The 12,624-nt window shown below is 44.5% G+C and overlaps 1 protein-coding gene across 3 annotated transcripts in view; it reads left to right on the top strand.

Annotated features, from left to right (window-relative positions):
• Window positions 1-12,624, top strand: part of RIMBP2 (RIMS binding protein 2) — a 126,831-nt gene that overhangs the window by 111,129 nt on the left and 3,078 nt on the right. For all 3 annotated transcript variants that reach the window (XM_018061416.1, XM_018061414.1, XM_018061415.1), the window contains exons 17-19: window positions 821-924; window positions 4,649-4,720; window positions 12,035-12,169. In XM_018061416.1, the coding sequence (XP_017916905.1) occupies window positions 821-924; window positions 4,649-4,720; window positions 12,035-12,169 (311 nt within the window). The remainder of the gene's footprint in view (window positions 1-820; window positions 925-4,648; window positions 4,721-12,034; window positions 12,170-12,624) is intronic.

Below are 12,624 nucleotides of genomic sequence, written 5' to 3'. Positions count from 1 at the left end.
GGAGAAAGGCCTCAATGCCAACTTTCTCCAGGAGAAATGTCGTTTAGGAACCCAACAACGGAGGTTTGCCAGGGAGTTTGACGATTTGGGCCAGATCCCATGGTTCTTCATTGGCCCTTCTTACAAATGGCTGTTTTCGGAGTTTTTGCAGATGCTCTGTGTGGGGTTTTCCTCTTTCCTCCCCTCTTATGCTGATATAGAGCCCAGGGCTCCACCTAGGGCAGATCACAGCCAGGCAGCAGGAGGGGACCTCCCCTAGAGCCTTCTCCTCAAGTGGCATCATTTCAGGGACAGCTGTTAAAAGTACAGTGAGGGCACTAGAGGAGACAGAGGAGAAGGAACCTCTGAGATGGGTAGAGAGGGTACCCTTTCTAGAGACTCTTGCTTCTGATGACAAACTGGTGGCTGTGCCTCCGGTCTGAGCGAGAATCTGAGTGAGAATCATTTTCATAGCAGCCACATGGGCAGCGTTTTTGACCTGGTGTTTATGGGGTTCCTCTGAGTTGGGTCACAACTTGCCCCCGCCCCCCTCACACGCACCTCGTGCCACTCCAAGCCCTTTAGATTGACTATTGCAGCGAATTCCCTGCTCTAAGTCTCCCCTGTTCCTGTACACAGAGAGAAAGGAGTAGGGCTAGACTGGACTTCAGTGTGAGTGCAGGGAGCCTGGGCGCTTCCCCGGCTTGGCCAGCACTAGAGCCCAGCAGTCATCTCAGCCACACTGGCCGCATGTGACCTGGCTCCACCAGCCGAGTCAAGGGAGAGGGAATGCCACTGGCTTTGAAACCACTTCATGATGGTGTCCTTGTAATGTGAACAGAGAGAAACAGAAGAAGCGGCAGACAGCACTCGGTGTCGACACGAAGGATGGTGGCCCTGTACGACTATGACCCGAGGGAGAGCTCGCCCAACATCGATGTCGAGGTACCTCTGCCCACAGCACCCACTCCCTCCTTCCCCTGGAACCTACATGGGAGGGGCTACTCAACCAGGAGGGAGAGAGCCAGGAGGGCAGGAGAGAGGTCTCAAACCTGGTGACACTCAGGGCGCTGGCAGCCACTGTCATAGGGTTTCCCTGGGCCAGCACCCTATGACCCATAGCTGCGGTGATGGGTCATCCTGGAGAGAGGAAGCAAAACCTCTGACATGTGGCCAATGACCGCCCCCCCAGCCCACCACACACACACACTCAAGGAAAATCGAGCAGAAAAGCTGGATGTTCTCTGTGCACATAGGCTTGTTATCCTAGGACCACTGTGAAAACTGACAAGCATTTGCCTTCAGAAGGATTAGATTTCCACTCTTTGGAGCTGTTTTTTTAGACAGTTCAGTTCACTTCAGTTCAGTCACTCAGTTGTGTCTGACTCTGCGACCCCATGAACTGCAGCACGCCAGGCCTCCCTGTCCATCACCAACTCCCAGAGTCCACCCAAACCCATTTATTGAGTCGGTGATGCCATTCAACCATCTCATCCTCTGTCGTCCCCTTCTCCTCCTGCCCCCAATCTTTCCCAGCATCAGGGTCTTTTCAAATGAGTCAGCTCTTCGCATCAGGTGGCCAAAGTGTTGGAGTTTCAGCTTCAACATCAGTCCTTCCAATGAACACCCAGGACTGATCTTCTTTAGGATGGACTGGTTGGATCTCCTTGCAGTCCAAGGGACTCTCAAGAGTCTTCTCCAACACCACAACTCCAAGAGCTTACTCAAACTCATGTCCTTAGAGTCAGTGATGCCATCCAACCATCTCATCCTCTGTTGTCCCCTTCTCCTCCTGCCTTCAATCTTTCCCAGCATCAGGGTCTTTTCCAGTGAGTCAGTTCCTTGCATCAGGTGGCCAAAGTATTGGAGTTTCAGCTTCAACATCAGTCCTTCCAATGAACATATTCAGGACTGATTTCCTTTGGGATTAACTGGTTGCATATCCTTGCAGTCCAAGGGACTCTCAAGAGTCTTCTCCAACACCACAGTTCAAAAGCATCAATTCTTTGGCGCTCGGCTTTCTTTATAGTCCAACTCTAACATTCATACATGACTATTGGAAAAACAATAGCCTTGACTAGACGGAACTTTGTTGGCAAAGTAATGTCTCTGCTTTTGAATATGCTATCTAGGTTGGTCATAACTTTTCTTCCAAGGAGTAAGCATCTTTTTCATGGCTACAATCACCATCTGCAGTGATTTTGGAGCCCAGAAAAATGAAGCCAGCCACTGTTTCCACTGTTTCCCCATCTATTTGACATGAAGTGATGGGACTGGATGCCATGATCTTAGTTTTCTGAATGTTGAGCTTTAAACCACCTTTTCACTTTCCTCTTTCACTTTCACCAAGACACTCTTTAGTTCTTCTTCACTTTCTGCCATAAGGGTGGTGTCATCTGCGTATCTGAGGTTATTGATATTTCTCCCAGCAATCTTGATTCCAGCTTGTGCTTCCTCCAGCCCAGCATTTTTCATGATATACTCTGTATATAAGTTAAATAAGCAGGGTGACAATATACAGCCTTGACGTATTCCTTTTCCTATTTGGAACCAGTCTGTTGTTCCATGTCCAGTTCTAACTGTTGCTTCCTGACCTGCATTCAGGTTTCTCAAGAGGCAGGTCAGGTGATCTGGTATTCCCATCTCTTTCAGAATTTTCCACAGTTTATTGTGATCCACACAGTCAAAGGCTTTGGCATAGTCAATAAAGCAGAAATATAAATTTTTCTGGAACTCTCGTTTTTTCGATGATCCAGCGGATGTTGGCAACTTGATCTCTGGTTCTTCTGCCTTTTCTAAAAGCAGCTTGAACATCTGGAAGTTCACGGTTCACGTATTGCTGAAGCCTGGCTTGGAGAATTATGAGCATCACTTTACTAGCGTGTGAGATGAGTGCAATTGTGTGGTAGTTTGAGCATTCTTTGGCATTGCCTTTCTTTGGGATTGGAATGAAAACTGACTTTTTCCAGTCCTGTGGCCACTGCTGAGTTTTCCAAATTTGCTGGCATATTGAATGCAGCACTTTCACAGCATCATCTTTCAGGATTTGAAATAGCTCAATTGGAATTCCATCACCTCCACTAGTTTTGTTCGTAGTGATGCTTCCTAAGGCTCACTTGACTTCACATTCCAGGATGTCCGGCTCTAGACAGTTCAGTTCAGTTCAGCCACTCAGTCATGTCCAACTCTTTGCAACCCCATGAATTGCAGCACGCCAGGCCTCCCTTTCCATCACCAACTCCCGGAGTTCATTCAACCTCATGTCCATCGAGTCGGTGATGCCATCCAGCCAGAGGTGATGCTTATCCTCTGTTGTCCCCTTTCCTCCTGCCCCCAATCCCTCCTAGCATCAGTCTTTTCCAATGAGTCAACTCTTCGCATGAGGTGGCCAAAGTACTGGAGTTTCAGCTTTAGCATCATTCCTTCCAAAGAACACCCTGGTTGGATTTCCTTGCAGTCCAAGGGACTCTCAAGAGTCTTCTCCAACACCACAGTTCAAAAGCATCAATTCTTCGATGCTCAGCTTTCTTCACAGTCCAACTCTCACATCCATACATGACCACTGGAAAAACCATAGCCTTGACTAGACAGACCTTTGTTGGCAAAATAATGTCTCTACTTTTCAATATGCTGTCTAGGTTGGTCATAACTTTCCTTCCAAGGAGTAAGCGTGTTTTAATTTCATGGCTGCAGTCACCATCTGCAGTGATTTTGGAGCCCCCCAAAATAAAGTCAGGCTCTAGACAAGATGTATACAAATCCCTGGTCCTTGGTATTTCTGTTGTACCCGATGGGTTACCAGTTTGTGGTTCAGATTCAGAGCTTAGGTGGATTCAAATTTCTGTATTGGCTTGATGAATGTGTGCATGCATGCTAAGTCACTTCAGTCATGTGTGACTCTTCACAATGCTATGAACTGTAGCCCACCAGGCTCCTCTGTCCATGGGATTCTCCAGGCAAGTATACTGAAGTGGGTTGCCATGCCCTCCTGCAGGAGATCTTCCAGACCCAGAGACTGAACTCATGTTTCCTGTGTCTCCTGTATTGGCAGGCAGGTTCTTTACCACTAGAGCCACCTGCGAAGCCTGGCTTAATGTATATATGATGCCTAATGGCTCTTAGAAATGAACTTTAGTCCCCTGTTTTCATGTCTAAAGATAAAAATGCAATTTTTTTCTGGTATCCTCTGCTGGAGTCAGTGCACCCACCTCTAACCTGGAGCGTGACACGTAGTAGACATTTACTAAATGACATTTAAATACAATGTTTTTATATATATTCAGTTAAAGGATATTTGTGCAATGGTCCCTACACTGCAGGGCGCATCTGAAGGCTCTGTGGTTTTTAAGTTAACTATTTAACTAGCTGTAAAGACGCACCACCAGCAGAACCTGGGGATGATCTTAATTCTGGCTGAGAATTGGAGCATGGCAGCCCTTCTGTTGGAGACTTGGCCTCATTTTGAATTGTCCTTACTCTCTAAGAGGCTGGGAACACAGGCATTCATTCATCTCATATGTGCCCTTCCTCCTTATCTGACTGAAAGGGTAGGTTCATACCAAAACAATAAGAAAGAAAAGAGAAATCATACCAGAAATCATGAAGATTTTTTTTAAGGCAACTTCTATATCTAGGAAAACACTAGTAACTTTATACTCTGTCTCTACAGGCTGAACTTACATTTTGCACAGGAGATATTATTACTGTTTTTGGCGAAATTGATGAAGATGGATTTTATTATGTAAGTTTTTGAAGCATCAAATATATACATATTTTTGCTTGTCTATTCTTTCCCCTAAAATTGTGTGTGAACTTTACCTGGCTTGCAGAAAGGATGGCTAATGTGCTTGTCCTCCTCGCTGAGCACATAAAATATGGGAAGGCAGTTCTGTGATCGTCACTGTTACTTCTCTTTAAAAGGGACATTTTCAATGCATACGAGCTGTTGACAAAGTAAGGGTAGTCACATGCTCACATTAACTATTTCTTTTATCCAAACATTTACCAAGCAGTGTAATTTTCTGGATTACTTAGTGCCTGCGTGCGTGCTAAGTCACTTCAGTCGTGTCCGACTCTTTGCAGCCCTATGGACTGTAGCCTGCCAGGCTCCTCTGTCCATGGGATTCTCCAGGCGAGAATACTGGGTGAATTGCCATTTCCTCCTCCAGGGGATCTTCCCCAATCCAAGGATGGAACCCGAGTCCCTTATGTCTCCTGTATTGGCAGGCAGGTTTTTTACCACTAGTGCCACCTTGGAAGCCCCATTTAGTGCATAGGTAATACATTTTCAAAAGGTGAGAGGAAGAAATACAAAGAAGCAAAATTAAATTCAACAGAATCTCAAGCTCCTCCCTCTTACAGCCCTGTGGACCCCGCCTCTGGGATAGGGATGGGGGAGTCCAGGCTCTGCCTTGGGCCAGCGGAGCGGATCTCCTGATATTCCTGAAGAAGAGAAGGCAGGCATGTTGGGTGGTCATCTTAGTAGTGCCTCCCCAGCCAGACACCTACTGCTGTCCCTTGCCTTAGGAGTGGGGTCATCATCTTGCATCCCACTTTCCTCCTCTTTCTGTTTTTTTTTTTTTTAATAATAAAATTAATCAAGAAACTCTCAAGTCCTGACAAGGCAGATTTCTCTTGGGGTCAAATGGATTTTACAACATTAGGCACACGTGGTATTTCAAAGCTCCTCTGCTGCAGTTTCTGATTTTTAAGAGAATAGTTTTTAGTGAGACTGTTCATGCTGTTACCAACCAGGGTTCTTGGCCTTCCCCAACCAATAGAAATTGATCAGAGGTCAGACAAAAAATTCAGGTAAGGCTTTACTGGGGCCACTGGTGCACAGCGGGGAGCCAGAACAAACGACAGGTTTACCTGCTTGCTCTCAGATGAGGGGGACGAGCGTGTTCCTTACATGGGTTGAGAGTAGAGGTGTGTCCATGGGTCAGACCGGAAGGGTAGCTTAGGTGGTTTGCCCACCCCTTAGGTGGTGGTATGTGCAGGGGGCATGCGAGGTACCCTGCTTTTGCTCTCAAACCTCTGCTTTTACTCTGGGCTCTTCAGAAGTGGCAGTTGGGTTTTTTGCTCTCTTTGTGCCTTGGTGTCCATAGTTTGCCCTAACTGACCCCTTGCATGCAGTTAGTTTTAGTTCCTTCTAGCTTCTTTGTGTTTTGATGCTGGAGGAAATGTTTCACCAGGTGCAAACACTGCAGCGAAAGGTCCCAGGTGCCAGGTCCAAGCCTGTCTCAATACTTTGTCCCTATGTTGCAAGTATTTCTTTTTCTAGGTAATCATCTGCTTTTTAAATTTTCCTTTTTGTGTGTGGTTTTGTTGTCTTTTATGAAGCAGAAGTTTAAAATTTTCACGTAAATTTTTGTTTTTCAGCCCTTGGGAGGCATGCTTAAAAGTCCTTCCAGGTGATAGAAATAATCATTTTATCTTGGCTTTTCACTTCGATAGCTTCATTTTCACATGTAAATCTCAAGTGTCTAACTTTATTTCTAACTAGAGAAACTAATGTCCCCATGACACTTATTAAATAATCCATCCTTTCCTACTGTTTAAAAACCCCACCCTTCTTCTGTGTACCACACTCCTAGTACACAGAATGTGTAGGACACTCCCAGGTACACAGGACCTAGACTATATCCATATCTCATGCTACTTGATTCTCTCAATTATTGTGTTTTTATAATTCATTTTCATATTTGGGAGGGATCTCTTCACTAGGATCCTACCCCACAACAAAGCCATAGTACTTTATTTAGAGGCGCATTTAGTTTTTAGAGGAAGCTGGGGAGTTTTTAGATAACATGACATCGTCTTTCAACTCCAACATAGGTGTGTCTGACTTTTTCTAAGTTTTTCCTTTCATCTGTTCATGAATTTATTCTTACACATCCTTATATATCTTTTACAGTTCATTCTTATAGTCTTGCTATTATGATTTTTCTGGTATATATTTTACTGGTTATTTAGAAAACATCTTGGAAATGTGTGTATACATATGTATGTCTGTATCTGTTTTGTGTATATGTATGCAACACATGTGTGTGTGCATATATGCATACATGCAAACACATGAATGTGGGGGGGGCATGTGCATGTATTTGCATGTCTCTGTATGTGCGCATTTTATGTGTGTGTGTGTGCTCTCTGTGCCTGTTTACCTGCATGCATGTTTACATTCCCCTACAGATCTTTCTTCTGGATGCATTTATATCCACTGTCATCAGTTGGTTCTCTTGGGTTCCCTGAGTCAAGACATTTTGTCTTTTTTCAATATTTATCAGTCATCTCTTCTTCCTGTCTTACTGCATCATTGAGAACAGTTATGAATAGTGAGGATAGGGGATCCTTGACATTATGTATTTTAGTAGGAATATAACTAATCTTTACACTGTTATGTGTTAGGCTAGACTATCAATAGAGAGATGGTCTTTATAGTGTTAAGTATACTGTTTTCACTTGGTAAGCTTATTTTTTTCTCAGCAAATAATTGACCATGGTATACCACTATTTTTTACAATTATTTTTAAAGAGCTGTATTTGATTTGCTAACATTTTATTCAGAATTATATTTATGTTCCAGAAATTATATTGGAATATAGTTTTTGGAATATCTCTTATATGGCTTTTGGTATCAGGATTGTGCTAGAATTGTGAATGAACTGGTAAGCTTCCAGTATTTTTCATGATCTGGACAGCTAAAATGACACAGTTAGGTCTTATAACTATGTGAAGATTATGTCTAAAAGATCTTTTAGGTTCACTGTCTTTTTTAGGATGCGGTTGTACAAAAGTTTTCATTTGCTTAAATGATTATATTCTTATTGAGTCAATTTTTTTAGACTCTGTGTATATTTAGAAGGCCAGATCTTTCATTTAGATATTCAAACATCTAGACAAAACTGGACATAGTATTATCTGGTTATTTAAAAATATTTTTCTACTATGAGCTGCATGTTTCCATTGCTATGTTATGTTTTATCTCTTTGTTTTCTTGGCTAGCCTACCTAAATTTTGCATGATAGTAGGAATCAGATCTAAATTGATACGAAATGTACACTTTTTATTTATATCTCCACCAAATGGCTTTAGTGTTATTTTGTTGGTCTGATTTGCTGAGTAGACTGCCCAGTCCACTTATTTTCAATTACTTCTTATTTGATAAATGAGAACTGGGGATATCTAACTTGATACCAAAAATCTCAAGCTTCACCAAACTTGTGTTGTCTGACATTGCATGCAATCTTGAAAGCTCTCATAAGAGCTAACTTTTTCCAAAATATACTCCTGTGATCTCTTCCCAGTCTCTCCTCAGTTCCAAATATCCCATAATGAACAGAGAGTAGATGGAGGGACCTCTGTTGTCCACCTGGTCCTTCCGCTCCAGAATCCATAGCATCCACAGTGAAGTCAATCACTTGAGACTTCCAGCACCCTATTATGCTTCCACCCTTACTTAGCTCGTGTTAACCAGATGCTTGCACGGTGCAGTGTTTCTATACCCAGACTCTTAAGTCATGTACTGTGATAGGTCAGAAGGAAATTGGCTGCACAGTAGCAGTCTAAAAGCATTAAAGCCAGCAAAGAAGGAGAACTATGCAAGCATGACTGGGCTTCGTGCTGACTGTGCATGAAGAAAATGGGGCAGTTGTAATGTTTACTGCCATTTAGCCTAACATAATCCAATTCTGTTTGAATGTAAGGTCTTGAGATGGTTTGTATTTGGCCTCAAACGTAGAAATGAGGCTCAAAGAGGGAGATCTGAGTGTGAAGGGTGTGCAAGAGGGAGAAATGTTAGGTTTCTCTTAGAGAAAGTTATAATCAAAGGTTCTGCAAATGGACTGTTGAAGGGAAGTGGGAGCCCCAGGGGGCTTGGTGACGTGTCACCAAGAGTCCAGGGTACTAGCTATGGAATGACCCAGGTGAGGAACAAGGGCCTGAACTGAAATGGTAACTGAGGCAGACAGACACCGAGGGCTCAGATGGTTAGTTGGGACATCTTCCAGGAAGATCTCAAGGTTCTGCCTTAGCTGATGGGTGCCCCGGGTAAAACAGGAATAAGGACACTGTTGAGAGGAAAACATGAAATACTGAGCTTGAGGCTACAGAGCCTCTCCAAGATGGAGGAGCACTGACGCCCCTGGAATGTTCTAGTGATCACATCCGACATTGGTGTCATATGCACTCCTGACACATGATTTAACAGAGCTGTATGAGGGAGGCTCAGGAGAAAAGAGAGGGAACACTGTAGAGACAGTACCCCACACTCCATTCAGTGAGCCCAGGGCAGGGTTCAGCCTGGAAGCCTGAACAGGCAGGAGGGTATCGATCTCTGGCCACACAGGTGCCTGCTGTGCTGTGAGCACCGTACTGATGGGGGTCTGTGTGTAAAGCTGTGTTTCCACAGGACGTAGTCCTCAATCATGAGCCAACTACTCCATCTGGTGCTCGCCCAAAGAAAGTCATTTTCTGATGCTGGAGGAAAAAAAAGCTGGCTGTTAAAAGAGTTACTGGGAGGTCTGGACTGTATAGAGAGTCCAGTGTCTGTGTATTGACGTTGTCTGCAACCTTTGATGTGGAAGAAATCACCAGGGACACATGCACAATAAAAGATAAAGCTGTCCTAGAATCACACCAACAGAGAAAAATAAGCTAACAGGAGAGCCTGCGGAAGAAGGGTTGAAGCTGTCACAGGTGAACAGACTGTGAACAGACCTGAAGACTGGAATCTTCAAGGTCAAAGCAGAAGGCAGGCGATAGCTGAACTGGGCAGGTGGATTTGGGGCTCAGGAGGGATTACTGCATAGGAAAACATGGGCAGTACCTGGACCTGCCTCTTTTTAAAAACTCATTTTAATTGTGATAAAACATATAAAACACAATTTAATCACTCATTAGTGTATAGTTCACTGGTGTTAAGTACACTCATATTGTTGCACAACCATTACAACCATCCACCTCTAGAACGCTTTTCATCTTGCAAAGTTAACACTGTCCCCTTTAAATACCAAGTCTCCACTGTCCCCAGCACCCACCGTTCTCCTGTGTCTATGACTCTGACTACTCCAGGAACCTCATGGAAGTGGAATCATTCAGTGCCAAGTCTTCTTTTGACGATTCACCTAGCGTGATATCCTCGAGGTTCATCACCGTGGTAGCACAGCTCAGATTTTCCTTCCTTAAGGCTGAATAATACTGCACTGAGCCACACATTGTTTACCCATTTATCCACCAGCGCACAGTTAGGGCGACTCCATCTTCTGGCTATTGTGAAGAGTGCTGTGAATACAGGCATACCAGAATCTCTTCAAGACTCTGCTTTTAATTCAAGTAAATACCCAGAAGTGGAATTGTTGGATCATACAGTAATTTTAATTTTTTGAGGACCCAGCATACTGTTTTTCCATAGTGGCTGTACCGTTTTACAGTCCCACCAATAGCATGCAAGTGTTCCGATTTCCCTGTATCTACACCAGTATTGCCATCCTAATGCGGTTTTGATTTTTGTTTCCCTAACAAATAGTGATGCTGAGCATCTTTTTTGTGCTTGTTAACCCTTTGTACGTCTTTTTGTGAGAAATATCTATTCAGGTTCTTTGCCCACTTTTTAACTGGGTGAATTATTTTGTAAAGCTGTAGAATTTCTTTATATATCCTTTATAACTCTTATTAGATAATGACTTGCAAGTATTTTCTCCCATCGTGTAGGTTTGCTTTACACTCTGTTGGTCATGTCCTTGGATGCATATTTTTAATTTTGATGTTGTGAGCTGTCACTTTCAAATTGTCATTTCCTAGACCTATTGAACAGAGAAACAGACTCCCATGTTATCTGGGGCCAGTTTTGAACTTGGTTTTGGGTTCAGTGGGGCAGTTGGCCCTGGGTGGGGACTGCCATGTGGGCCGTGAACCTCTTGATACGTCCGGTGCGCAGCTGGTCTAGGCCTTACATGCTGTATTGCTGGTCCTGCTGACAGTGCCCGTTGCCTCGCTGCTCACACTGTCTGCACTGTTCGATGAACCCATGGTAGACAAGGTGTGAGTAGTAAAGCTGGAAGACGACCTGAGGAGCCGTAGGAACTGCAGACACGTTTATGCTCGCCTGGCTCTCGCAGCAGCCACAGCATAACCTAAGACAACACAACCTCTCTGCTGGCTGACGCAGCAGCCACAGCAGTATTCTCTCCTGGCTGACGCAGTAGCCGTAGCAGTAGACAACGCTGTACTCTCTCCTCCCACGGCTGACACAGCCGTGATGCACCAGTAATGCGCCTGCTTTCTTTAGGTGGCGCTCATACAGGCGTACTGCACAAAGTAGCCCCTGACCAAGCGAGTACCTCATGACGCCCGTGCGCAGTGCCACAGATGATCTCAGCTGTTACATCGTCACTATTTACACTATGTGGAGCGAGAGAGCCTGAACCCGCCATCTTGGCTAATTTGCTCTCTCCCCACACATGCATAGGCATGTTACTGAGTAGAAAGGTATCAACTGAAGCAATCACCTCTAAGGAGGTATCGACAGTTTCATCTTCCTCTATTGTGTGGATCCTTTTAGTGAGACTGTAGTAAAGCATAGGATGAACCATACAAGGGGGAACTGGCTGTCCCTTCAATCCTGCCTCTGCCCCCACACCCCCCAGCTCCCCTCTCTCAATGTACCTGAGCAATAGTATTTTTACAAGTTCCCTAGGGACTCAGAGGTCAGCCAGAGCTGAGAACTATGAAGTGAGATGCTCTCGAGGAGTGTTTCTAAGCATCGCTGATCCTAAGACTCACCCAGGCCTCTTGGCTGGAACAGACTCTTCGGCTCCACCACAGACCAAATTGAGACTTGGCGGGGGGAGATGGGCGTGACCCTGCACTTCAAGCACATGGCCAAGGTCATTCTTGTGACCAGGGGAGTTAGGAAACACTGGCGTCCCGAGCTCTACCACTTTTGAAACATGATAAACTCACTACTCTGAGCTATATCTCTTTAGCGAAAGCAAGAAGTGGGTTTCTGGGAACAAGGGTCAGTCATTCTTCTTTCTCATCTCTGTGTTTCTAGGGGGAGCTTAACGGGCAGAAAGGGCTTGTACCTTCCAACTTCCTAGAAGAAGTGCCTGATGATGTAGAAGTCTACCTTTCCGACGCGCCATCCCACTACTCGCAGGACATGCCAACGCGCTCCAAGACGAAAAGGGTAAGCACAAGCACTCAGCATGTTTGACCCCCTCCCGCTCTGCCGTAGATGGTCTAATACAGCCTGTGCGTTGCTCTTTTATATCTTAGGCTGAAAAGCATAGACCCTGAGTTTTCTCTCTGCCCTCCCATGGGGATTGTGCCCCCAAATTCTAACCACGTTTATTTGTTCCACAAAAACGACCCTTTCATCAGCCTGCTTTACTCACAAAGGGACTTCCCATCCTACATCCTAAGTGCACATTTCAGTTTGATCAAGAGTGAGGAGGGGATGGCTAGTCCATAGATTCCGTGGCAGTAATGGATCGTTTGCCCTGTTAGGACTTTAACAGATCCTCTGAACAAAGGTCAGAGAACTTCTCAACCATATATAACTATTAGATGACATTCATGTTTAGTGTCTCATTTTTATTTTTATTTCATCACTGCGAGTTTTTATATATTATATTTTTATAT

The sequence above is a fragment of the Capra hircus genome, chromosome 17 (assembly GCF_001704415.2).
Source record: "Capra hircus breed San Clemente chromosome 17, ASM170441v1, whole genome shotgun sequence".
NCBI classification, from domain to species: domain Eukaryota; kingdom Metazoa; phylum Chordata; class Mammalia; order Artiodactyla; family Bovidae; genus Capra; species Capra hircus.
This window is presented reverse-complemented; position numbering and strand designations above follow the sequence as displayed.